The 26,787-nt window shown below is 40.5% G+C and overlaps 1 protein-coding gene across 3 annotated transcripts; it reads left to right on the top strand.

Annotated features, from left to right (window-relative positions):
• Positions 1-608: 608 nt before the first annotated feature.
• KIF24 (kinesin family member 24) lies at positions 609-25,772 on the top strand. Of its 3 annotated transcripts, XM_068177148.1 has the most exons (14): positions 609-746; positions 1,804-1,868; positions 3,707-4,331; positions 7,564-7,753; positions 9,004-9,101; positions 10,505-10,720; positions 11,860-11,947; positions 13,875-13,996; positions 15,529-15,634; positions 17,427-17,498; positions 18,460-18,569; positions 19,493-21,844; positions 22,741-22,834; positions 24,997-25,772. In XM_068177148.1, the coding sequence occupies exons 3-14, from the start codon at positions 3,721-3,723 to the stop codon at positions 25,135-25,137; spliced, it is 4,200 nt and encodes a 1,399-aa protein (XP_068033249.1). In that variant the 5' UTR covers positions 609-746; positions 1,804-1,868; positions 3,707-3,720; the 3' UTR covers positions 25,138-25,772. The 3 variants fall into 3 exon arrangements, with proteins under 3 accessions (XP_068033249.1, XP_068033250.1, XP_068033251.1); XM_068177149.1 differs by lacking the exon at positions 1,804-1,868 and having other exon boundaries at positions 622-746; XM_068177150.1 differs by lacking the exons at positions 609-746; positions 1,804-1,868 and adding an exon at positions 3,348-3,423.
• Positions 25,773-26,787: the final 1,015 nt, after the last annotated feature.

Here is a 26,787-nt window from a genome sequence, read left to right as displayed (position 1 = left end):
TGAAGTGCTGAAGTCTTTTTTGGGGTAAAATGGTTGCAAGTAACGAGTACAGTGTGCTGCTGTAGTTGCTATCAGGAGAAAACACCCACCTGCTACGCACATTTACAAACTTTTAAAGCTCTAAAGTTTTATTTTTATAATGTACTTGTAGAGCACCTTATAAAAAAGTTAAAAGAAAACAAGGTGGTGTTTATGTTTTGTATGCTGATTAACAATTTCTATGTTTATCAAATAACCCTTGAAAATCATGACTAATAAAATTATTTAATGATCAGGCTGGGGTTTAAGGTTCAGAGTGATTACCTTAGACTATATGCATGACAAAATGTATAATTTGCATTTGTAGCAGTCTCATGTAAGATTTCTTCACTTTATTTCCCTAATTTAAAGAATAGATATAATGACACTTGTGTTCTCTCTCAGTGGTGACACTCAGGAAATCATCTAAATCTAAAATGGTTACTCTAAATCATCTAAAATTGTCAGGTCAATATGAGTGAGCTACAGTGGGAAAACTGTACATGTGAGGGTTACTCGAGAGAATGGGATGCTGAGATCTTTAAGAAATCAGAAGTTAATAATGATCAAGGTATAGTAGTTCTAGGCTGCTTTATTTTTAAAAAAATCTCTATGGGGCTTTTACATCATGTATTTTATACACAGTGATTGACAGCCACCAAGCACCTTCAAAGACCTTTCCTCCACCTTGAAAAGTGCATTGAGAAGGAAAAGATCTTGTGAAAGAGGTAATTAATAATTAAAAGAATTTTAAAATGGAGAGTCAGCTCCTAGAGCGTAATTTTGTTGTAAGTTAATTTCCTTCAGGACAGAAAAATGTAACCACTGCTTTCTGTTATTTTCAGTGACTTTTCTGTTTTTCATCAGCTTTATGACCTTTGAAAAACCTCTAATACTGAAGCTGAGGAAGAGTTCTCTGATGAACAAGCTGCGAGTTAATTCTGGCTCCCTTTTATATATAATTCTAATGCTTTTTTACAACAAGCATTTACACATTACCAGCATCTGGAAGCCTTTTAAGATCTTAGGAAAATGTCTTGGTGCATAAGAAACAAGTTGTAGAGAACTCATGTTTGCCACATAGAGGTGTCAGGCTAGGTGCACATGGAGAATTATACCTCCACACTCACCTCTTTCTCAAAATATGTTATACCCAACTATTTCAAGAAGTCCTAGTCTTTTATCTCAACAGTGTTTTCAGTGAAGCTACCCATGTCTTTGTGGGGAGCAAGACCTAGGTTTTGATGTGAAAATACCACAATGAAGCATTGTATGTTTTTCTGCCCCATGGCATATTATTCTCATGGATGAACAAACAAATAACTGAGGAAATGCTGGCTTTTACAAGACTAAAAGTCTTCTGCCTTTTTTTGCCAGAAGATGGCATTAACTATTTAGGATTCTTGAAAACCTCCTCTTAGTTTTCACAAAGCCGGTTTATTTTGGTGAATTGTATATCTGTTAGGAAAAGCATCTTCAGACACAAAGATCTCTACAAGGTTGGATGGATTAAAGTATCCTTTCAATTAAGAGAAAGATATCCTTTTTTTTTTTTTTTTTTAGAGCATCAGTGATCGAAAGGTGAGAAGAGTTTCACTGGCAATGGCAGTTTTCCCTGAGTTCTTTCATGTTTAAATGACACAAAATCTTTTAGCAATTGCCTACACTCGAGTTTCAAAATGATCAGAAATGCTTATCCTCTCATTATGCGAACCCCTATTTTTTTTTTCCTGTGGTTAATTAATTTGTTACTCCTTTATTAGTGAATGTTGTTTTTCTCCCTAGCTTGTGAAATTCCTGTCCTGTCAATAAGGAGTCAGTGGAGTTATCCCTGAAACCACTTAGATCCAGTAAGATTTATTCTATCTGGGCAGGCAGATCTCAGGTCTCATTAAGAGGCCAGGTCTCATTAAGAGACCATTTAGTTGCTTTCACATGACACAGAGCCTTAGCCAATTAGCCACAGAGAGCCGCTTACATTGCTCTTATAGGTTCTGCGCTACCTACATTACTTGGATTTTCCTAATGCTGAGCATTCTTCTGACTTGTCACTCCATAAAATGACAGCCTGTTATTTCTAGCTATTTAAATATATTTTGTTTCATTTTTAATTAGAACCATGACCTTCAAATTTGTAATTCTCTTCCCTTTTTTAAGAAAGCATTCTCCATTGTTTCCCTTTTTATTCTTTTTTCTCTTTCCTGTGTTCACCATTATATTTAGAGGAGTTGGCAAGTAGTGAATGCTTGTGAAACCCTTGCACACATATAGTATTTAGTCTTCCTGACCTCTGTGTTTGCTGTCCTCTCTGTCAGTTTTGATTTCCCCCTCCCAGGATCTAGCAGGCTCAGCAGTGACTCTAACTTTGCCTCAGGATTCAGAATCACATTACCTACACATTAAATAAATTCACTTACGGGTGAATTTTTTTGATCTTGGAGATTTTGTTGTTGAATCTCATAATTTTACCTAAAGCATGGACTCTTAGTAATTTTAGATATTCTCCACTGTACATTTTGGCCTCCATAATATCTTACACAGTCAGCGCTTTATATATTAATATTTATGATTTTATTGTTGTTAGTTCTTCAACATAATGTATTAATTAATGACATGGACTCAAATTTGGGGATGGCCTTATTTTCTTCTGTAATGTCGTTATAGAGAGCCTTGAAAATCCTCTCAAAGAATCTACCCTGAATTACGGGGAGGAAAACTTAAATAACTCGTTTTTGTTGAGTCTTACTGTGACCTCCAAACATGAGTTAGAGCAGTATTTGTTAAGGTTCTAGACTGAACAAAGATATGAGAAGGCGGTGAGCAACAAATACTTGAAGTGCTATCATTTTTGTATTTATGGAAGAAGTAAAAATATCTGCAGATATTAAACCATCGGGATACAGACAGCTGCACCATGCATTGCCACTAAGACATAAGTGAAGAAGTTGGGGGATTTGGGGCATACTTCTCAGTGATTCATGTTTCTTTTTTGGGTTTCCCAAGAATGCAAGTATGGCATTCCAGTGGCATATATAGATTTGGAGAAATGCTGTCTTTCAGTTTTTGTGGAATTTTTTTTTTTTTTTTGTTTTGTTTTTTCTGTCAAGGAGACTCAGAAATGCTCATAGGATTCATTATATAAAAGGTACACAGCAAAACTACGATTTTGCAATAGTTCATCTGTTAGATGAATGGTCTTAATTAGGCAGCTTGAGGTGAGGACAAGTGAAATTTTTTCTCCTCTGGTTAGTTAACCAGGGGTAGCTGAACCATGTTAGACCATGTGCCTTGATATTAAATTGACTGTCTAAAATTAGGCATTTTACATTCTATAGCTTGAGGACAGGGTTTCAGTAGCTGTGGCATTCATCAAGTAGACATCAGGCGTGTAGGAACTCTGCAGCAGTGAGTAATATTGCCTTGTGCATTTCTTACATGTTGTGTATTGTATATAGTTTTAAAATATAGTTTCATGGATAAAATATTTGTTTCATGTTTTACTTTATTGTTGTTACTGCTATTTTCTTTAGTGTTTGTCAGTCTAGTGTATGGTAAATTTGGAGTTAAACAAGCTTCTAGCCTAACTGCAAGTAATGGCATCAGGAAACACGCAGTTTCTTCATTAGTAACTTTGTCAGATGTGATGTTTCGTATGATTCTAATGTTTATTCTGTTTGATTTCTTGTAGGCTCTAGGTTGAAGATGGCATCATGCCTTTATGAGTGCCTTTGTGAAGCAGAACTTGAAAAATACTATCCCCACTTTGCTGCCTTTGGTCTTCAGACAATTGATGAGCTCTCCAAAGTTTCCATGGAAGATTACACCAAAGTGGGGGTCCATGATGTAAATGACCGCAAACGTCTTTTCCAGCTCATTAGAATAATCAAAATTGTGCAACAAGGCAATGCAGACTTAAGCAAGCAAGATTTTCAACCACATGGCCTTTTCATTCAGCCTCAGGTGACCAAGTCAGGACCCCGTAGACAGCTGCATTTCGAGTCCTTCTGTGAAGAAAATGATGGAACAGTTAAAGGCTCTGAATCTGAATTGTATCATTCAGCTGATTTCAGTGCCAATGAAGAGAAGGAGAGTGTAGGGGAAATGCTGGGACACATTCCACCACACGATTCAGAGCCAATCAGATTAACTAGAAGAGACCTAAATATTCCTGGAACAGGTACAAAAGATGACCTGAACTGTTCAACAATTTCTGATGATATTGCTCCTCTCCTGGGCGATTCTGAACTTCCTATTGTACAAAGAGTTACTCATATTTCAGGGTATAATTATGGACTACCTCATTCCTGTATCAGGTAATAATCACTCACCTTTATTTTGCTAATAGGTTAGTCATAATTGAATCTTTCTTAATTATGGAGCAGAATCTGTCTTCCTCACCTCCAAATAAGCAATCCAAGCACTACAGAGCAATGCAAAGTCTTACAGACAAGAGAGATATTAATAGGCATTTGCAACTCTCCGTGTCTTACAGAAGGAATCATTTGAATTTGACCAGCTGCTACTCACCAAGGTTGTCTAAGAATAGTCTTTATTGCCTTTCAGGATATAAGGCTTTGGTTTTTTGGTACTTGAGCCAATCTTTGTCTTTCCATGGGACTATTTTTTAAAACATTATTTTTCCAAAATACAGCATTGCCTGTTGTTAAATTTGTGAAGCTTTTCTTGGTAAAAAGGATACAGGCTGTGATGGCTGTATTTGTTTATAAAGAAATTTCTGAACTGAAGCTTTAAAAGGAAGCAGAATTAATACAGCTGGGAAGGGCTACAGACCTAGTAGTGAGAGGGATGCCTTGCAGCTGCTCCTTAGGCATGTCATCTGTAACATCCATACTTTTCCCAGTGTTTGATACAGGAGGGGTTGGGGTTATAATGAACCACTGGCAAATCTACCCTGGCAGCATTTTTAAAGTACCAAATATTTTTTTTCCTGATTCAGCAGCGGAGCACATATGCCTCTGCACATGTAGTACCAGTATCTAGCTTGTTGCAATGCAGTCATGGTAGTTAATATGCAATGAAAAGAGGCAGTTTTATGAAGTTAGGTCTGGTCTGGGAAGGCTGTGGGGAAAGATTGGTACAGGGAAAGATCCATGGAGTTGAGGTGTCAATTACAGCTCCCACCAAGACTGCATGTAGCCTGGAGAGATAGATGCTGCTGCCACAGTGGAAAAGTACTAAGGTGATGTAGTAAGTAGAGCATTTAAACTGTGAAAGGCAAGACAAAGGTTTATAACTCTCCTTGGCTGGAAAAAAAAATAATTCCCACCTTGTGGAGAAGTGCACTAGCCTCCAATATATATTGATACCTGGGTGCATTCTCTGTCTCTCCTGGAAGATGAGCCAATGTGCAGCTAAAAGGATTTATAATATTGGCAAATTAAAAAATGATACATTATTAAACCTAATGGCTCAAGTAAAGGAGTTAAAGATTTTTAATCCTGCAATAGAGACGTGTTCTTCAGTGTTCTGTCTTTCCTTGTTCTCTTCTTTTGTAAGCACCTTCTTCTGTACCAAGCATTATGGCTCATCTCGTGGGCTTTCTGCATTCTCCTCCTGATATGCCTCAACTTAATTTTCTCGTGTTTGGAGAGTTATGCATTTCAGGCAGGCTTGGAGCAGCATGAGCAAACTCAGGTTTGTGATTCCTGTTTTGCGAGTGCTTAACCGCTTTGCTGAATCCATCCATTCCCACATCACCTTGTGATCTGACCACTGTGAAGGCTTATCTAGTCTCATCTATGAGAAATATTGGAAAGCACAGACATGATTTCAGGTAGCAGAAAGACAAAGAGCTTTTTTTATATGTTCAAATTTATTTTGAAGTTGCCCACAGCAAGTAACTAGATTTTGCAAAGACATACTTGTCCTTCTGACCTATTATTTAGTCAGATTTCTGATGATCTGTGCCATCACTTTTGTTTGATTTTTTCCCTAGTAATGAAAACTTATTTTATTATAAAATAAAATTTATATTTTAAAAGAGTTAGTAAGAAATACAAACTTTGGGTTCAGCATATAGAATTAACATGCATTCTATTCCCATACAAAATATACTCAACAAAATGTGCCTCTGTACTAGAGAAAATTTATTCCTTTTTTCTCATTAATAGAGTCTCTAAATTTTCAGTTTTCCTTTTCTCCAAATACTGCAATCCTTTCTGCTTCAAGCTCTTAGAGCACAACAGGCTCTTGCTGCAGGTCACCAATTACACCCTCTGGCACGAGAATTAAACTTCAGAGCCTCTGATCATTTGTTGGACAACATTTGGTGCCTAGTGACGTGCATAAGCTCACATCAGCTTATGAAGCATCTTATTTCAAGTGTCATTGCCTTTCTTTTCCAACAAAAGAATTTTCCATCTAAATGCACAGCCTGATCCTGAACTGCACGGGAAAGCTGTACTAAAATTAAAGGGACTCTAGTGACAAGTAAAGATTGCTTGTGTGTGGTCTTCAAAGACATATCTTGAGGTTTAAATCTGCATCTCATGTGCTTCTGGGGAATCATGGAGCACAACAGCACTGATATCACAAGCCTTGGATGTTATTGAGATGTTGAGTTACTTGTGGGTTACAATTTGTTAGACAACTGTATATATGAGTTTTCAGTTGCTATGCTAAGAGATTTTGGCATCTGGACAGTGTGGCAGAAACACTGCTTTTGGGCAAGTTGGGGCCTGATTATTTGAAATGCAAATCCAGGCTGAAAATCGTTACTGATTTGGCTGAAGACAGCTTGAAGAAGGGAGAGATATATTGAATATACTTTGGTTAATTCAAGCCTATTCTATTTACAAAATGCTGTACGCAGCAGGTTAATCAATGAAACATGAAATTACCTCCTATTTCTGAGTGTCTGGAAGGGGACTAAAGTAAAATTGCTTAAACATAAGAGCACAACTTTGTTTATGGTCTGAAACCACATAACCTTTTTATGAAAAAAGACCAAAGGGGAGACAAGAATGTGATCAGTACATAATTTTTTTTTTTTTTGAGCTGAACAGGAACATAGTGATACTATTTCATTTGCCAGTTTGAGTCATTTACTTGTAACCGCTTGGACAGTCTATAATGGGAAGAAGAAGTCCAGCATGAGAGGAAAAGCAACTAAGTGTTGTATATTTTCCTTTTCAAGATCTATTCATACTTTCATTGCACATGATTAAGTGACTAATCATGAGTGCAAATAATTTCAGCAAGATTAAATTTCATTACATTAACTTGGATATTATGCCAGCTTCCATCTCAAATTTGTGTGCAACTGAAAATATGTCAATCCAGCAGCAAGTTCAGGAGTGTAGCTGTACAAACATAATTATTCCTTTAACAGAAGTGTACAGGAAGCATCAGTCTCTTTAGGAAAAAGCATCAGAAACTGCGTCATGTAAAAATGAGGTGTATTATGGAGTTTTTTGATAGGCATTAAGAACAGAAAACATTCTGTGATAAATGTAACAAATTCAGGCATATTCTAGATGCTGTTGTAACCTGATTTTAAAATGTGGACCTCCATTATTGTTGTAGATCCAATACTTTTGACAAAGAGACTCCGTGGACAGAGAGTGAAAAAATCAGAGTGTGTATCCGAAAACGTCCTCTCTGCCTGAGAGAGGAGAGACGTGGGGAGACTAATATAATCACAGTGAAAGATAAGGAAACCCTACTTCTCCACGAGAAAAAGGAGGCAGTTGATCTTACACAATACATTTTACAGGTAACATCCTCCATTCAAGGTTGTGTTTATGGGCTAGTCACTTGCATGGAAGGGTAAAGCTTATTGTGCCTGGAGTTTCCATGAGGTAAAACAGAAAAGGACTGTTAGTATTTCTTACACTGAAATAGGTGGTGGGCTTTTGTTTTAGGTCAGAGTTGTCTATATTTGAGCTGCTTCTGATTTATGCCAGACTGTGCCAGCAAACCTGAGCTCAGAATTTTAAGGTCTAGAAGTATGTCTTGCAACTTTCTTTGTATGTGGCAAAATAAACCCTCTGCTACATGCCATTGCTGCAGGAGAAATGCCTGCTGATGGCTTTCCAGGGTACTTCAATGAGAAGTTCCCTTTCCACTGTTTAAGCACTGTGGGTCTGTTTCAATGAATCATATACACCCTCATCCCCTCCCTTCCATTTTTCTCAAATGCTTTTGAAAATTAAGTTCCCTTTTGTCTTTGTCTCTTAATCCCAAATACTTTCTGCTGTCATAGTTCAAATTCTCACTTGTGACTGACAGCACCAGGAACAGAACTGATTTGTAGAGGCAGCAAGCTATTCTTGCTCTCCTGAGTGTTATTTTTACAATCTGGTCCCTAGGAACAACTGTTTGAAGTATCTGGTAAAATTTCAGATATCTCTCAGATCCAGTTCATGTGCCACCTTTTACAGTGGGACACATGCTGAATCATTTCCACAGACCCTGCTTTTTTGAGTCTGATCTGGAGTGTGGGAAGTTCTGATTTTCTTGCCCCGTTTTGAGTTCAGACAATGTAGCTTTGCTTAGGAACAGCTTGTTTCTTCTCTTGCACAAAACTTTTTAAGACAGAGGCAATTAATAACATGTAAGTCACAAGTGAGAACTAATTTTGAGAGAGTCAAGAGCTGACTCTCAGTTCTTTTTACTGTTACAGTCTGACAGTACATCTGTAGGATGATTCATTTCATGAATAGGTTTTCTTTAATTTGCTTTTTTTTTTCTTTCTTGTTAAAAGGCTCTGGTATGTTATGCTTCAGAATTATGGGAAATTGATGCATTTTGGTTTCCTTTTTTTTTTCCCCCCTACCCTGAATCTCTTGACTAGTGTGTTCCTACATGAGTTGTGCTGCATATTAAGGGTGCTAGATCACTCTCTATCTTATCCAAAGCCATGTGAAGTCACTGGAAATACTTCCATTATTTCATTTTACCTTTGAATGGATTTGGAGGGGAAGCGAAACATATTCTCACGTAAAGATTGTCTTTGTTTTTCAGCATGTTTTTTATTTTGATGAAGTCTTCGAGGAGTCATGTACCAATCAGGATGTGTATATGAAGACAGCCTATCCTCTCATTCAGCATATTTTTAATGGGTAGGGCATCAGCGCTTACATTGGTTATTTTTTGTTTAGTTGTTTTCCAGTGTTATCTGTATGCCTGAATTTTGCTTAATGCTTTTCATCTTTTGAAATGTACCTTCATTTCACGTTTGCCACATACCTTCCCCCTTCCAGAATGTCTTTGATGGCAATTTTTACAAAAATAAATGAGGAAAAACTTTCTTCACACTAGGTGACTAATCTCAATTACAGAAGAAGGTTAAATTGAACCTCAGTAGCAACAAAGTGACAGCATGATCAGCCTAGAATAAATGTGTCCCAGGATTTCTGAATTTTCATCTTCACTCTAAACAAAGGATCCTATATGGCAGAGCACACTCATCTGTAGAGAAATAATGTTACCTCTTTCCTGAGACTACTGAGAGATATTTTTACATGTATTTTTACAATCTGGTCCCTAGGAACAACTGTTCGGAGTATCTGGTAAAATTTTAGATATCTATCAGACCCAGTTCATGTGCCACCCTTTACAGTGGGACACATGCTGAATCATTTCCACAGACCCTGCTTTTGTACAGGTCACAAGGTAATAGAAATTATGAATAACCTTGTGATTTATCTTTGTTGATTTATATTTGCTTAGAGGTTTAATTGTAATTACATATTTCCTGATCAATGGGAAATTTATGGTGGCTTGACATGAGACATCTTATTTCTGTGCAAGGTTATATATAGAATATATACTTGAATATAATTACTTTTTTGAGTCTTTGAAGGAAAAGATTACGTATCCATGCTAAAAATTAACAAAATTTAGTATTCTGTTACTAAAAATCTCCAAGTGTCATCAACAGAGGCAGAGTACCATGCTCTTGAGAAAAGGAAAGTGAGAAAGGAGAATGAGGTTTGCACCTTGCTGTGTGCAAGCAAGCAATAATCACTAAAGCCACAATTCACATTACCGTGTAATGTACCCTTACTGTAGTCCAGTAATGCCACCAGAAGAGATTATGCTATTTTTTTCCCCAGCTTTCCCCTTACTTTTCCATCCCTCCTTCTGGCATTCATTTAATCTGACACCATGGTGAGGCCAATCTGCAATCTAAACTGGCAAGAAATTGTTCACTGTGGTTACTGCAGCCCTACATTTTTACCTATTCCTCTGTCAGGAGTACTGAGCCAGGTACTAAGTCTTTTTATTAAGGGGGGCAGGGAAAGGAAAAGAAAGGAAGAGAGCCAGCACCTTGTGCCACATCAGATCTCCACAGGGTATACTTGGAAATCATTGTTAAGCATTCTGCAGTTTCCCAGAGAGGGTAGCAGACCAAACCTCTTTGCTAAGGGGCCACTATAGATAGATACCAGCATTGCAGAATATTATTTAATAAATATGAATTAATCAGCTGTGGCACTAAACACATACAATGTCTTCACAGAGGCAATGCAATTTGCTTTGCATACGGGCAGACTGGTGCTGGCAAGACGTACACCATGATAGGAAATCACCGGAACCCAGGACTCTATGCCCTGGCTGCCCAGGACATCTTTAGGCACCTGGAAGCATCACCATCCAGGAAAGATCTTACTGTTCTGATCAGTTTTTATGAGATCTACTGCGGACAGCTTTATGACCTGCTAAATGGAAGGAAAAGGTATTTAAGTAAAAACATCATTTCCTGCTAGCCTGCAGTTGTGAATCAGTTGGTTACTGTTTGGAAATCAGTTATGGTTTTCATGCGATTACGTCTAACATACTAGCATTTATAGCAAATGTTACATATTTAATTAGGATTGTTCACAGGAGATACTTAGGGAGGATAGCAAGCTCTGCCTGTAGATACTGTGACATTGATAGGGACTCCTGGTTTGTTGTTTGGGGGAAAAATAAGGACTTAGGTTTGAGAGACAAGCTCACGCTCTTGTTTACATGATAGTAAGATAATAGCTGGACATCCGTAGGTAGAGAAACAAGCTTCTTGTGGCCAGAAGTTCCTGTCTTAAAATCATAGAACATTTTGAGAAGGAACCTTAAAGATCATCTTGTTCCACCTCTGCTGCCCTGGGCAGGGACAACTTCCACTACAGCAGGTTGCTCAGAGCCCCATCCAACCTGGCCTTGAACGTTTTTGGGCATGGGACATCCACAACTTGTTTGGACAGCCTGTCATGTGTCAACCATTGTGGAGTCCTTGTCTTTCTCTGGCTGTCCCTCCTGCTGTGCCTGCAGTGGGGATTTGACTCTTGCCAATCCAGTCTCTGAAGATCCTGTTGATCTCCTACATGCTTGACTCTGCAGAGCCTGCTCACCTTCACCGTGGGCACCTTTACCAGGCAGCCCAGTGACTCAGCCCAGCAAGCCTCTGGAGATGATGCTGAAATACAACTCTAAGGCTGTAGGAGCTGTGCAAAAATCTTTAAAATCCTGTGCAAAAATCCTTAGAATATGAACAGAACAAAATTTACAGTTTGATGAGGACTCAGAGAAGCCTGAGATGTAGTTTAAAGGGAGACAGGAACTCTAAAATGTAAACGTGGTAATTTACTTCCCTGCTTTATTATATTCTTGAACTAGCAGAAATGCACTGGTAATGTCTCTTTAGCAGTGAATTGTCAGTAGTACTTGATATAAATGAAGTACTTCTTCATCTCTGAAAATAAATGAATGACAGCAGGGCCTCTCTCCTGACAGTAGCCATAACTGCTTTTTCTCAGTGTCACGGCACAGACATGTGTTTTCGTTGCTGCTTTCTAAGATTTCAGATATCTCCTTTTTGCACTGTTCTCTTGTCAGGCTTTTTCCAAGAGAAGATGGCAAGCACGTTGTTCAGATAGTTGGACTGCGGGAGGTTCAGGTGGATTCTGTAGATGAGCTGTTGGAGGTAATGTTTGAGATTTGTTCTTTGTCTTCTGCAGCCCAATTTGCTTATTTGTGAGGTGTGTCACTTAGATTATTTATTGTGTGTGTTCCCGTTTAAGGCCCTAAAATTGTCAACCCCAGCAGGGCACCAGGCGGCCCTATTAAAAGTGCCTTTATTCATTAAGCTGTTTCTTGTGTTAGCCACATGCAAGTAGTTGATTCACAGCTGTCACTTCTGCTGCTATTCCATAGGGAAAGATTTCAGAAGTTAAATAGTGTCCCAGTAAGGGACCTTGAAAGCTGGATATGTATTTTCTCCCAGTGTGGTGTCTTGTGGTTCTATTAACTTAGATTTTTATATATAAAAGATATGTGGTTTTGGCACAGAATATATAAATTTGAAAATTATTAGAAACAGAAATTAAAACATATTTAAGATTGAGATTTTTTTTCTGAATTAGGATTAAAATACTGCTTACATGTGTGCATGACAACAGCCAAGTAAAATTAAGATGTTTAAAGAGTAGCTAAGATTCACCAAGAGCAAGGCTTCAGTTTTCTTCCCTACCTGGCTGAGCCCTAAAAGGACACTAGCAAATTTTCTGTATGGTCCTGCAACAAGCAAGCTGATTAAATCTACTTTCTATTTAGCCTGACTTTGCACAGTTTAATTCTTTTTTTTTTTGGTAAGGAAGTGATAATTACAAGTGCCTGATACTGTAACTGGCTCATTAAAATTGTCATAATGTTGTCCACTGTTATTACACTTAATTTAGTTGTTCATCTTCCCATTAACTCCAAGCGTTAGGACAAGCTGATGATGCTTCTGCAAGTTAGAGTGCAAATTTACTATATGGTTGATTTGCAATTTCTTGGTATTACCAGATTCCACACACAGAAGAGCTATTAAGTTACTTAATTCTTACAGATATCCTGGGGGGAAAAATACATTGTTCACAGGTCCTTTTGAACACAGAAATTTCACTGGCTTGACTCAGAACTTCTGAGTACTCTGCAACAGATATATGGAAAGAGCTTTGAACTCATCCTTGGTTATTCACTACTCATTGATGTTGGCTTTGATTCAGAAATTATCTTCACTTAGCACTGATATAAAGCTCAGAAGCTGCAGTGGGTGGTTATGTTGCTCACTGAGAACTGGCCACTGAAAAGCATGAATAATTCACATCTATCAGCTGAGAATGTATTGATTGTGCTAGGCAATATTTTGATTTGTTCTTGCAACCGGAAGCAAAATTAATGGCTTTTCTATGAAAGCCCTGCTGCGGTCAATGTTAGACTTTCTGCAACAGTCCTTTAAAGTTTTCAAAAAAGAATTATCCAGATTTATATCTTGAAGGAGTCTTTATCCTTCTGCCTTGCCTTCCTTCCTTGTTTTCTTATTTTACTGTTTTATTGAGTATAATTAATCTTTTAAGTTTGTTCCTTACTCTGGCATATTTTTTTTTTTTTTAGTTTTGGAAATTTATAAAGGTTTTGGCAGTTTATAACTCTTTGTGTGACTTTCTGGATAACTGTACTCATCTACTACAAGAGAAAGTAAAATTTTAAAAGAACACAACAAATTATCAATCTCATAAGTCTCTTAGATTGTATCTTTTTACTACAAAAGTATACCAGCAATACAAGACAATTTAATTTTATAATTTGGATATTTTGCAAATATGAGTGAGTGTGTGATGCAACAGATTGTTACTTGCAGTGTGCTCTTTAAGCTCTGTAGTGTCACTACAAGCAAGTCCATGCACAAAGCTCTGAAAGAAATATTGGAAGGGATCCAGTCTATCTCTACTGCCTTGCACCAAATCTTAAGGCTGTAATGCACCTTTCCTCACTGTGTTTCCTCACCTTAGGATAACAAGATCTCTTTCTGAGAGATTGTGATTTTATTTACAATTCATTTGGATTTTGTCCCCCTTAATTTGCAGGTGATTTTGAAGGGGGGAAAAGAACGTAGTACAGGAGCTACTGCAGTCAACTCAGATTCCTCTCGGTCTCATGCTATCATCCAAATTCAAATTAAAGACACAGCCAACAGGCCATTTGGAAGGTAAGACCAGAAGCAGAAGTGCACAGTGCTGATGTCAAGCCCAGGGGCATCCAACAGACAAAGAGGAGGTCTTAGTGCACAAGTGTGAGTTTAATGAAAAGACAGGGTTAAAAGGGACTTCAAAAAGTTCCACAGTCCTTTTTCTGTTTCCAAGGAATATATTTTAGGCACATCTGCAAGAGCTTTGTCAAAATTGTTCATACAGATTTCCAGAGGAGTTTGACAATCAAATCCATCCCCTCGTGTTCAGTGTTTAATTTGGCTAAAGGTAGATGCCTGAAGTGGACATATCCACATGTGAACTCATCACCTTTGAAGTCAGTAGAATGAAATTGCCACTTCTGGGATCCCTGCAGTAAATTAGGTCAGGTGCATTTGCCCCTCAAAGCATTTCTGTCCTGTAATTGACTACAAAGGGAGTGTGAGATGACCAGCCCAGATGGAGATGATTCCATGACATTCCATGACAGATGTTTGCCTTTGGCCAGAAGAATCAGAGTACCTCACATAAACCTCCATGGTAATTTGAGTGTGTGACTCTGATGCTATCTGCAGCAGACAGAAAGAGCAGTTTACTTACTCTTGTGGCATCCACTTTATGTATTCAAAAATTAATTGTACCTCTTCTCAGTCATCTTTTCTCCAGAGTAAACAACCTTAAGAAATAGGTCTGAGGAAGAACGTCTGTGCATCTGCATTACTGCCGAGTATCACAAAATCCTGCTGACACCTCCTTCCATTAGCTACCACACTATCTTCTTTCCCAGGATCTAATTTTGAACATAAGGCAAAATGGAAGAGGCACAAACACTGAAGAGAGGAAAAGACAGAACAGGCAGGCTTAGAAATAAAATTATAGAGGTTTATGTAGGTGTGGCATCTGAACTGGAGGGGTTTTGTGTGTCTGAAAGGGAGGTGGAGCTGAACTGAGGGTAGGGTGCCAAGATGTGCCTATAAAAGAAGTCAGGGTTGTTGCAGAAAAAGGAAGGAAAAAGACACAGTGCGACAGTGAGTACAGCAGCTGGCACCCAGAGCTAGGGAGTGTGAAAGGGAGTAATGGAGTTTTGTGGAAAGAAACAACAGGGATCACTGAAAGCTCAGTGTATTACTTTCTACACTGGAAATTTCTGTTCCTATTGTCTTGAATTCCCATTTGACATGGCATGTCTGTTTTACCTGGGAGGAGAAATCAAAACACAGTTCCTTTTAGCCCTGTTCTTAGGAAACTACAAACAGTGATTATCTGGAGAGATGAATGTGTTGTACTTTACACAGCTTATCCATTAAACTGGGGAGCACTGTCATCACATCTAACTACACCTTCTATTATTTAATGTTAAGATGCTCTGACATGGCTTCTGCTGCTATGCTTATTGTGGTATCTCAGATATTTCCAGTGGATGTTTCTTGTTCAAAAGTAGTCATTTTTAATCACTCTTCTGATGCCATATGTTGCAGCCTGCTGGTTTAATAAAGAAAAAAAGAAGATGGAAAAAAAGCCCCTAAGATAAATGCAACTTTGTTTCTTCTAGGATATCATTCATTGACTTGGCTGGCAGTGAAAGGGCAGCTGATGCCAAAGACTCGGATCGACAAACAAAAATGGAAGGAGCAGAAATAAACCAAAGTCTTTTGGCAGTAAGCTACTATTATGTCTAGGGAAGGTTTTGGATTCAATTACTAGCATGTGTTTTAGGATAAAAATGAACCACAGAATAATGTATGTATACATTCCATGGAGAGGAAAAAATAACCAAGGTACTAAGTGTGTTCAGTTTAATTTGTCTGAAAAATGACTGAAAAACAATTTAAGAAGGAAGAGATATCATTATGGAAATTAAGTATTTTTAATCCATTCTTACTGCCAGACAGGCAAACACAGCATGGACAATGTTAGGTATAGTGTAAGTGTCCCATATTTTATATAAAAGGTTTTGTCCCTTCTAAAGAATACTGACTTGGAATTGCCATGTTTGTTTCATAAAAGCACATCTGTTCCTGACAGTTATTTTTACCACTTAGACTTCTCTTTCAAATTAGGAATAAAGGACTTAAGAGCATAAAAACTATTTATTTATATGTGTGGAGGAAGGAACAGGAAGAAATGCAGTCCTGAGGCAAACTGTCTTTATAAGTGTCCACAGTCAGGCAAAGAGGGACAAAGGAGTAGAAAAATGCCATCTAAGATAAATCAGAAGTGTCTGTAAATGTAAATGCTGCAGAAAGGTTTGCATCTCCAGTAATTGAAAACAAGTGAAGCTCAGTGGTGACTAGGGGCTTCTCTAAGTGAGGCTGAAGGTGATACACGTTCCAGGGTATGAGCCAGCAGTGCAGAAGTCTGCACTGCAACTGTACCTCTTAGTGTGCTGCAAATAGGAGATGGCTTGCTCTGCTTTGGGAATGTGGATGCTCTTTTGCATAGAGGCTTTTCCTGCACTGGAATATTAGTATTTGTGCTGGGGAGGTAGCCAGTGAAGAGAATGTGTTTCTGTACTTGATGCTTTCTTGAGTACTTGCTGGTGAATAACTGAGTGTCACAGGGAGTTGGTACCTGAATAGAAAGAAGTCTGATCTTGAAGGTCTTCTCCAGCCTAAACAATTCTGTGATTCCCAAGAATCCTGAGTGTAAGCCCATGAAATTCTTTTAAAAGAAACTCTAAAATCAGAGTCTGTACATTTTTGGTATCGTGAAAACTAAGATACTTGGACAGTCTACAAGTAGTGACTGAATTAAATATAAAAAGCATGTTAGGTAAATCTTCATAACCTGCAGACTGTAAAACCTAGCTCTGGCCTCAATAATCATAACACTCTCTTCAGACCTTTTAACCCATGAGATCTGAAGTCTGCTGCTCTTGAATATTCATGTTGTTTTCAAGTGGAAGACTTTCAGACACTGCAACAATGAGAGCCAGACTAAAGAATTACAATAGTTTGATCTCTTACTTGTAACAGGTGCAGTTTTTAATAAAATTCTGTAAAAGTGAGAAGTGTCATTTTCAGTGGGAGTTTGTAAAATGTAGAAAGGCTGTAAAACAACTTGATTATCACCATGACAATACTGTAATCTTTTATCTCCAGAAGAAAGAAAATAAGAGAGCTCAAAAAGCTCTAACCTTTGGGTACACCTGCCCTGCAAGCTGCAGTATAGTCTAGGCTACACCCAGTCTGGCTTCAGACTACCTAGATGCAGTGCAGGCAGCAGCTCTGTGGAGCTCCATGTGTGCTAAATGTGTGTGCTTACCCAGCTCCTTGCATTTGATGCAGCCCACGGAGCCATCAGGCAGGGCACAAATTGACCTTGCAAGGGACAATGCATAGTAGGAATCAAAGTGACACAGGACCTGGGTAGGTTTGGTTTGATGCTCTTCAGTTCCTTGCCAGTGCATGACTGATGGTTTTTTCCTTGTTTTTTTCTTTTGTTTGTTAGCTAAAGGAATGCATTCGGGCATTGGATCAGGAACACACACATACTCCTTTCCGGCAAAGCAAGTTAACTCAGGTAAAATGAGCAGAAAGGCAAGAGGAGAGGTTTCCCTGCTGAGGACAAAAATAAGCAAAAAAATCAAATAAATACATTGAAGCTTTCCCCCCTGTCAGCCCCCCCTGAACTACTAAGCTAGCCCAGCCTTGGGGGATCTGCAGGGATACGAAGCTTCAGAAACCAGGCGAGATATTCGCAGAGGCTCAGTTTCCAGGTGTTTATTCTCTGGGGAGGAGGAAAAAGAGGACGGACAATGGCAGTGGGGTTTTTTATGTAGGGTCTGGGAGATCTGGGTTATCTGGCTCTGGGCCAGTGGGATACAAAGAGGAAGTAAGGATCATTCTAACAGTCACAGCTATAGGGTCTTCCAGGAGGGTGATAGCATTCCACAGGGAAATGCAGCAATAGATGGCATAGTTCAGTAACTGCTTCCTCTCTTGAGGAAGAGAGGAAATGCATAGCTTTTGTAAATTTTAATTTTAAAGGTAATCACAGAGTTAAGCCAACTGCCAATTTCCTCCAGCCAACAATGGGGACTGCCATGGGAAAAAAAGAAACAAACCAAAAGCTGAAACCAAACAAAACCCCAAACACCACCTTCCAGACTCATACAGAGTTACCATCCATCTCCCCCCAATCTGAAACCATTCTTGCATCTTCTATTCAGTTACTGTCCTGGGATCTTTCATCAATATTTCTTGACTTCAGCTCTAACATCTGCTTTATTCCTCAAACCATATTGGCACCCTTGAGGCATCTGGAACAAGGACTTGTTTAGAGCCCTAATTAATACTGGTATTCATTTTAAACTGTAAATAAATAAAGGCAAGAAAAACAGAGACAAGAGGACTACATTTATCAAAAAATTAAAAAAAAAACTACCTCATGTTGAATTTCTTTTGCAGATGTTGCTAATTTACAGGATGTGCAAGGGACATGAACTGCTAAGAACCCAATGTTTTTTTCCTTCAAACCCTAGGTACTAAAAGACTCTTTCATTGGCAATTCCAAGACATGTATGATAGCCAATGTTTCACCAAGCCACGTAGCTACAGAGCACACCCTGAACACTCTGCGATATGCTGACAGGTAGGAGGTGAAACTCGGTTCTTGCTAGAGTGAAAATCACAAAGTAAAGAGTAATGTGTGATGTTTGCCATTACATTTTATTATACTTATGTTGAAAATGTAGATTTAGGCAAGAAACAGAATCTTTACAAAGCTAATAAAATCGTTACCTATTTCAACTCTTATATTTTGTCTTAAATTTTTTTGGGTAAGTGCTTTCTGATGACCGCTTCCAGTAATGAAAAGATCACTGTGTGCCCTGTAACTGCAGGATTACTGACCTTAACAATCAAAGTTTTGATTTAGTTTTGTATTTTGATTTGACTTAGAATGTGTGCAAGGCTCCCTCCTAAAGAGCAGGAAGTAAGTTACAGGCTGTGCAATGCTGGTCTTAAAAGGACAAGAGATAACTTGAGGGGCGAGAGGAACAGAGGGAGCAGCTGAAGGTCAGGGTAGTAGGGGAGAAGGTGATACCAATTAATCAGCTCTTCACAGCTGCACTGAGTCTGATCCAGGAGCAGTGCAGCCCTGTGCACATCGCCTGATGTGCTAAGGAGCTAAGGAGCCCCACTGCAACTACTTCAGAAGTCCTACACTGAGCCTTGCGGGACCCTGCGATGTGCTGTGGAGAATACCGGCTTGTTCTGCTGCATTATAATGTGTGGAAATGCCACCCCCTTGCACTAAAACTGAGGCCATTTCCATTCACTTGACCTGTTACGCACTGCTCAAGGAAGCACTTAAAAAGACTGCTATAGATTTTTCCAGAAGTCCAGGCATTTTGGCAGAAGGGTTTTGATACCTGTGAAGATCACAGACAGAAAACAAACCATGATGTTGAATTCAATATTTAGTCTTAGTATGTGAAAGCATTGATTTGTTCTGAAGATGCTGTTATTTATCTGAAAGCATGACATCTTCTAAATCCACCCTCTTTTTTACAGGGTCAAAGAGCTGAAGAAAGGGATTAGAAATCCTACTCCTGTCACAAAAAGGCGTCGCAAAGCTGGAAATCTATCTCCAAAACGTGTACAAAGCACTCCCTCTTTTCCACCTGGGGAAAAGAGCTCTCCAAAGAAAGTGAAGCTAGGCCTACAGCAACCCTCAAGTGCTACAAAACCAAAGGCATATCCTGCAGCACTCCAGCCACCTGGTGTCCTTCTTACCTCTACCCCCAAGGGAACTGACAAAGGAAATACCAGCACTCCCTGCTTCCACCACACCACCCCAGTTAGGGGAGTCCTACGGATAACACATCCCCTGAAGAAAAATGATCTATCCCCCCACTCTGAAAAGAGCCCCTCAGTGAAGGATTTCATTGCCACAGCAGAAACAGAAAAGAGTGGCCAGCAAGACAAATATATGCAAAACAGAACACCTGTCCAGTGCCTGAAAGTCCAGACAGTGCAACCTCTTCAGAAACAACTTGTTCCTAGTGAAGATAATTCCTTTGGAGATAGCAATCTGCCCTCTGACAGTGAACAGGAATGGGGAAATACTGTTGCTAAACAGTCTGTTGAACCCTGGGCATATCTGCCTCCATATCAGAAGGAAAGGGAAGAGCATTTACGTCTTTATCACCAGCAGTTTCAGCAGCCCCCTATTCTAAAGCAAAAATTGAACTATCAACCCCTTGAGAGGTTTTTAATGCAGTACAAGCCCGAGGAGATTCAAGTGAAGCCAGAGCTGAGTGACTTCACTCTGACTGAAGTGCAGAGCAAAGAGTGGGTACAGCTGGAAGATTTGGATGACAGTGATTTCAGTGAAGATTCTTTCTCACCTGTCTGTAGTCAAAAGAGTGTGAAAAAAGGAAATAGCAACAAATCCAGTCAACATTCATTTTTCCTTCATGAAAGAGAGCAAGGAACTGAAGAAGAGCAAAAAGGCCAAAAGCGGCAGGATTTATTTTTTAAACATGCAAAACCCATGGAAGACCATGGATTAGATGACAGCTGGGATTATAATGAGGGTAGCTCAGAGGCAGAGGAATCCATTAAAAATGCAGGCTGCAGCAATACTCCTGCAGACTGGAGCTATGACTTAGCTGTTGAATCCCCTCCAAGAAATACTGCAGAAAAACCTTACTGCCTGCAGGAAGATCCTGCTTGCAGCTGGAGAAATGACAAGGATTTCCTAGCTGATCACAAAGAGTACAAGTCCAAACACAGATTTGTTTACTCTAGTGAAGCCACCTTAACTCCAGAAAAGGATGCTTCAACCCCATATGTATCTCCTATATTGAAATCAGGAACTCCAGAGTGCAAAGAGTTTGATCTCCAGCATGAGGAGAAGGAAGAATCCACTTTGGATAAAAAGGCTGCCCTTTCAGGAGGAGCTGTAAAATGGAAAGCTCGAAAAAATGAAGTTAGCCACTCTGTTCCTTCCAGTTATTCCTCAGAATTGACCTCTGAGCTCACGGCCCCACTCCTGGTGTCGCCTCTTGGTGGTGAGGACACAACTGAAACAGACAAAGTGACTTCCAACCAAGAGAAGCCCCACCGTGAGAAGCAGGTGCCGGACAGTGACGCCCAGAGCAGTTTTGAGGACGAGGGCTGGCAGTGCACCAGGAGCAGATCGCTGACCGACAGCATGCTGGAGCTGTGGGAGCAGCCCCGCCATGGGGAAAGGCTCTGTGCCCGGCTGGATTCCTCTCAAGCCATGCACAAGAAGCTCGCATCCACCTGTGGCCATGTGAAGCCATGCTGCTGTCACCTGGGATCAGTTTTGTCCAAGCAGGGAGTCCGGCGCAGCTTGTTTGTTGGACATGACCTGACAGAAACATCCACAGCTGGATCTGCCGTCCCCAGGCCAGAGAGAGAGGGTGGGGGGCTTTGCAGTGACTCCCCCTTCAAAGAACACTCAGGAGGCAGACGATGTGGTGCTGATGTTAATCAGCATAGCAATGCTGGTAATTCAGGGAAGTCTAACTCAAGTCAAGGGTCCCATGCTGAGGAAATAAATGCTGAAATACCTGAAAAGAGCTATGCATCCCAGTCCCCCTCTCAGGAGAGCAGCTGGCTGCTGCAGCCCAAGCCAGGACTGAGGAATGAGGACCTCACCCATTCTGAAGACCCTGCCAAGTCATCGTTCGGCAGTGAGGAAACAGGGTTGATAAAAAAGAAGTTAAAGCAGAGTATTTTTACACAAGAGTCTTTTGCTGCAGATGCAGGATTTGCAGCCAAAGATAATAAGCCAGTAGCAAATGCAAAATGCCCCTCACACATGTCCATCAGCAGTTCTCCAAGTGCTGCATCTGAGATGGGGAAATGGCAGAGGGAAGCCCTAGAAAAGGCACAGTAAGTCTTTGCAGTAAAGCTTAGAAAATCTGGACATGTGATACGCTTGCCTTTATGTGTATGTCATACTCATATGTACTTCAAAAACCAATGGTTAATTGTTCTATTAAATAATTACAAGATTAATCATAATTTATAGTAATTATCTTAAAAATATATAGTTGCTTGTTATTTAGTGATATTTTAAAATCTCACAGGAAACCAATTATATTACAGCGACTAGGATAATGCTAGAGGAATAAATATTATAATACAAACTGCAGTTCTCAGTAATTAATTGGCTTACTATAAGCTGTAAAGTACCTAAAATATATCAAAACCAAGAATCAGGTTATAGCTGTTCCATCAATGAAAAGCTGCTAGAGCAGCTGAGCACTCACTGAAGATGTAGATATAAAGCTTCCGAGTACTCTGGGCTGCCATTGTCAGCTCCCAGGGACTGGACTGCATTCTCTTGACTGAAAAGACATTGTTAGTCAGTGAAACTTGCTCAGAGGAATCAACAGCAGCACTGCATTCCTGCTCAGCCTGTTTCTCACTGGAATTACTTACAGACTCATGGCTATAAACCATTTCATCTATTAATTAGGCGATTGTTGTGCTGCTTGATTCTCCTGCAGTGCAAAGCAGTTGTGTGCTGCCTTTGCTAAGGGCAGGCTATGGTCACTCCTCTGTGAGCAGCCCTCAGTCACCCAGTTCATCCTGAAGCCCACACCAGTGCAGTGCACTGCACTTCACAGAGCACTGGTGTGCCCTCCCTGAGTACCAGGGACACAGGACAGCAAGGCTTCCTCTGGGGTTTTCCTCTTTCTTGAAGGTTTATTGCGGCCAGCTGTGATTACAAGCAGTGATTACACTACAAGCTGTGTAACCAGTGTGTGTTTTTTGTTAATCAGAAAGACTGTAATTCGTGCTTATCGGCAGCAGCTGGATGAAATGGCACACCTGTGCTTCAAAGCAGAGTGCTTGATAAATCAGATGTCAGCAATGGTAAGTGTTTCACATTATGGTTTTGGAGCCTGTTGAGCCTGCATAAATTAATCTTAGAGACTATTAATATGAATTGCTGATGTGATGTTCCTTGTCAGTTCAAGCCCTTCTCCAAGGCCTTTCTTAGTCCTGGGAGAGGCCTCTCATTTTCAGTGCCTATTGTGTCTGCCAGTCTCCACTCCGACAGGCCTTTGGGGAGCAGGAGATGGAATGGGCCAACCCTGAAGCCCTTGTCACTGATAAGAGAGCCTTCCCTTATCTTACATCACGAGGCAGACTGTACCAGACAGGCCATGTGTCCCTGTGATGTTTTAGTTCTTGCAGGCTGGGACAAGTAAGCCAACACCACAGAACAGAGCACACCCCTAGGGCAGGACACTGATGGAATTTGGCTCTTCCCTCTGGGAGCCTCTTTGCCTATCACACTGCAGGTGTGCCAGCAACCTGGGCCTCGCTTACTCCAGTGTTCTGACCACTGTGGCTTGTGCCTCACACGCTCCTGGCTTTGGTTATTCAAGTGTTTCTTGGCTTGTCTTTGCCTCAGATGACAGTGGTGTACCTAGACCTAAAAACTGGCACCCGCATGGCCCCACTGCTAGCTAGGCAATCCCAGTTATCTGTTTCTCCTGTATCCCAAGAGATGCATGTCACACCTATGAGAAAATCCAGACTATGAACATTTTCTAGTAAGAACTCCTGCCTTCCCCATTCCCTCATCTTCTCAGTAAAGCCAAGCTCCATTGCTGCATTGCATTATCAAACAATTTCAATTCCTCTCACAGTTCAGATCTGACGTACAGTGACCCTTCCCTCAGGGACTTTGGAGTGGGGCCACCATGTGGCTTATTCACTGTGATTTCAAGCTGCATATGGTGTTTTACAGATCACAAAGCAGCACAAGAGACATAAACTGTTTTAGTTTTGTGGCAGACAATGCAGTGAAACAAAGCTATCTTTCACCTTCTTATTTTTTTTTAATCTTCTGAGATTGTTCTTTTTAAGTCTGTTGGTCACTGGACACCAGCTCTACACCCACATTTATTTGCCCCTTGCAGCAAGCAGTTATTTTCTGGCTAGCAGAATTCTTACAAGCTTGCCAGGCCTTCCAGCAGTGTGTCAATAACATACCATGTAGTTTTATTTCACAGCATGTCCTTTTTAAGGTAATGAAATGTGCTTGGGCTTCATGCATCAGCTTCTCTCCTTCCATTTGCAGATAGTTTCAACTCTCCAGCCATGAAACTTTGGCTGCAGGAGAAACTCCTGCCAAGACCAGCCACACAATGAACAAAGCAATATTTAAAGTGCTTAAGAAAAATGTGCCACAGCAGCTGGGCTAGTCTTCACCGCTGTCCTGATTTCCCTGCAGGACAGAGATACAGTGCAGGAGATACAGCTGGAGTACTGCCAAATAAGCTTTTGCATGATTGATTTTCATGCACAGCAGCTGAATTTCCCAGCCCCAGGGATGCTGACACCTTCCAGCTTCTCAGGCACAGACCTGTGAACAAAGGCACCAAACTACTCTCAGCTGGAGAGTAGAGCATGTCCAAGTGCTCCCTTATTAATACAAGCCCTACTTAAAAAAGGATTAAAACTCCTGTTTTAATGAAGTTTCAGTTCCATACTGTTTTTTGTCCATGTGGCTATAAAAGGTAGAGTTCCCTGAACTGAGACAGGATACAGTGCTGATATTGCTCGTGGCAGACCTGCAGCCATGGCCCCATGACCTGATGGGAAATAAATCCCTTGCATCTCTCAAGATTGGGCTCACTCACCATTTATTTTCATAATTGATAAATCCAACATGAGAGGTGTCAGGAACAGAGTTCAGTACATGGTAAAACCAGGTGACCAGTCCCAGTACCAAACCTTTGAAAAGCTAACCAGAATAGCAGAGCGACAGCAGCTGTTTTATTTTTATTTTTAAGCCACTACATGAGCTGTAGTTTTACCAACAGATAAAACTACTAGAGTCAGTGAACTTGGTATTTAGAGGCACTGACCTTTGTCTGTGAAGGCTGTGACTTTAATAAGGAAATGCTGATTTAATCTGCTAGTCTGCAGAATGCTTTCACGTTCTGCTGCAGTGTAAAAAATATGCTGATTTTTTCAACCTGCTGATACTGTTCCCTACTGTTTCCTTGTGCCTTCCTCACCAGGATTTTCAGAATCTGATGGCCATGCTGGATGAAATCTTGGTGCTGAAGTCAAAGTGTGTCCAAACAATGCGAGCCCAGCTTCAGCTTTGTTCAGCCTCCCCTGGCACTGACACATCACTGCAAACACGTCCACCAGTTTAGACTTTCTTGGCTTCCACATGCACTGGAGCAGCTACAGGAAACCCCACCCAGCACTTTATTACACTTGGTTGGTCTGATATTTGTGACTAGTGTGTGTTTTTTATAAGGATGGAGAGAATTCTAAGTAAATGAGAGATGACTAATTGGCACCATAAGCTGGTGCCAATTCTGGCACCAGCCAGTAAACCACATTCTGAACAATAACAATTCAGCAGCCTTTAAATATCTCACCAAGTAGCAGGCAAGTCATGTTAATGTATCATAGCAGCTTCTCACATGTTAAAGGCAATCCTGTGTTGCCAAGTAAGGGAAACAACTTTGAAGCCAGATACAGGTCAGAACAGAAATGCTCAAAAACTACCCAGAAAAGTCATTGCAAACAAAAGTCAGGAAAGAGAGAGGAGCCAGGGGTTACACTAAGGTGTCTGGACCTAAAGTATTTGGAAGTCAAGGCAGGGTGTGAAGTGCTGTCAGTTTCAGAAGAAGGAAACCTATTGTTGAATTAGTGCTTGGGATGAACCCCCTAGAGCTCCTGAAAGAGATGGCTTTAAGTTATGGGTAAGGAGTGGTTTAGCAGGGTCTTCCTACCAGATTCCATCTGGCATGTTAATAAGCACATGGGTTTCATGCTGCTGCCCAGAGGAAGGTGCCAACAGCTGCACCTGATGCACACCACATCTAACACCTGCACTGAGCAGAGGTGTGTTGTAGGTGAGCAGATTTCTCACATGAAAATGGGGTCTGCTTGGAGGCACTGGGCTTCCAGAAGCTGCTGACAGCACTGTTATGTGAAGTTGGTATTTGAGTCAAGAGCTACGGAGCCATCAGCTGGAGCTCTGCAGTAACCCTGGTGCTGCATGCATTGCCTCTGAACCACAAAGCCAGTCCACTTGCTTTGAAGGCACAAGTGACCTTGAGATAAGCTCGCTGACAACAGGCTGTGTGAGTGCTCCCACTCCAAAATTAAGGGCTGTCGCAACACATTCATCCATCTCTGTGTCTTCTCAATAATGCCTGTGGTAGCTCGTTCAAAGCCTGCTCAGTAGCCAGAAATGCCAAGGGGAACGGAACACTGCTGTTTGACCAGCTGTGGGTTTTGCTGCCTGCCGGCACAGCCTCCCTGAGGAGCCCAGGTTGGGCTGAGCGGCAGGACAGTAATCGCAGTGACACTCTGGGATGCATATTTGGTGCAAACACTCACAGGAATGTCACCCAGCACAGGCTCTAACATGAGTTTGGAGTGACTTCTATGATTTTATCTTTGTTTTGTGCCACTCTGAAAAGCCGAATTGTTATATAAAAATTCATTTTTGCCACAACTTTCCAGTTCTCAAGGCTCATAAGGAGCCACAGAAAGAAACCCCATCCAAACACCACCTCCATTCTCCAGGTTGAGAATGCACTTGCAAAATTGTTGGAGGGATGTCTTTTGGAATCAGCCATTTGTTCACTGGCAAATTCAAACATGTTGAAAAGGGCTTTTCTGGCCTTGAGTGTTTCAGACTGATGGTGTCAACCCTGATGTGCTGCCCAGAGTTTCCCAAACATTTCTCTTGGTTAAAACATGGACAAAACCACCCCATTGCCCAAGGCAATCAGTGAGAAGATGAGGCACAAGTATAACACTTGATTAAACTGCAGGCCTCATTC

The sequence above is a fragment of the Anomalospiza imberbis genome, chromosome Z (genome assembly GCF_031753505.1).
Source record: "Anomalospiza imberbis isolate Cuckoo-Finch-1a 21T00152 chromosome Z, ASM3175350v1, whole genome shotgun sequence".
Lineage (NCBI taxonomy): Eukaryota > Metazoa > Chordata > Aves > Passeriformes > Viduidae > Anomalospiza > Anomalospiza imberbis.
This window is presented reverse-complemented; position numbering and strand designations above follow the sequence as displayed.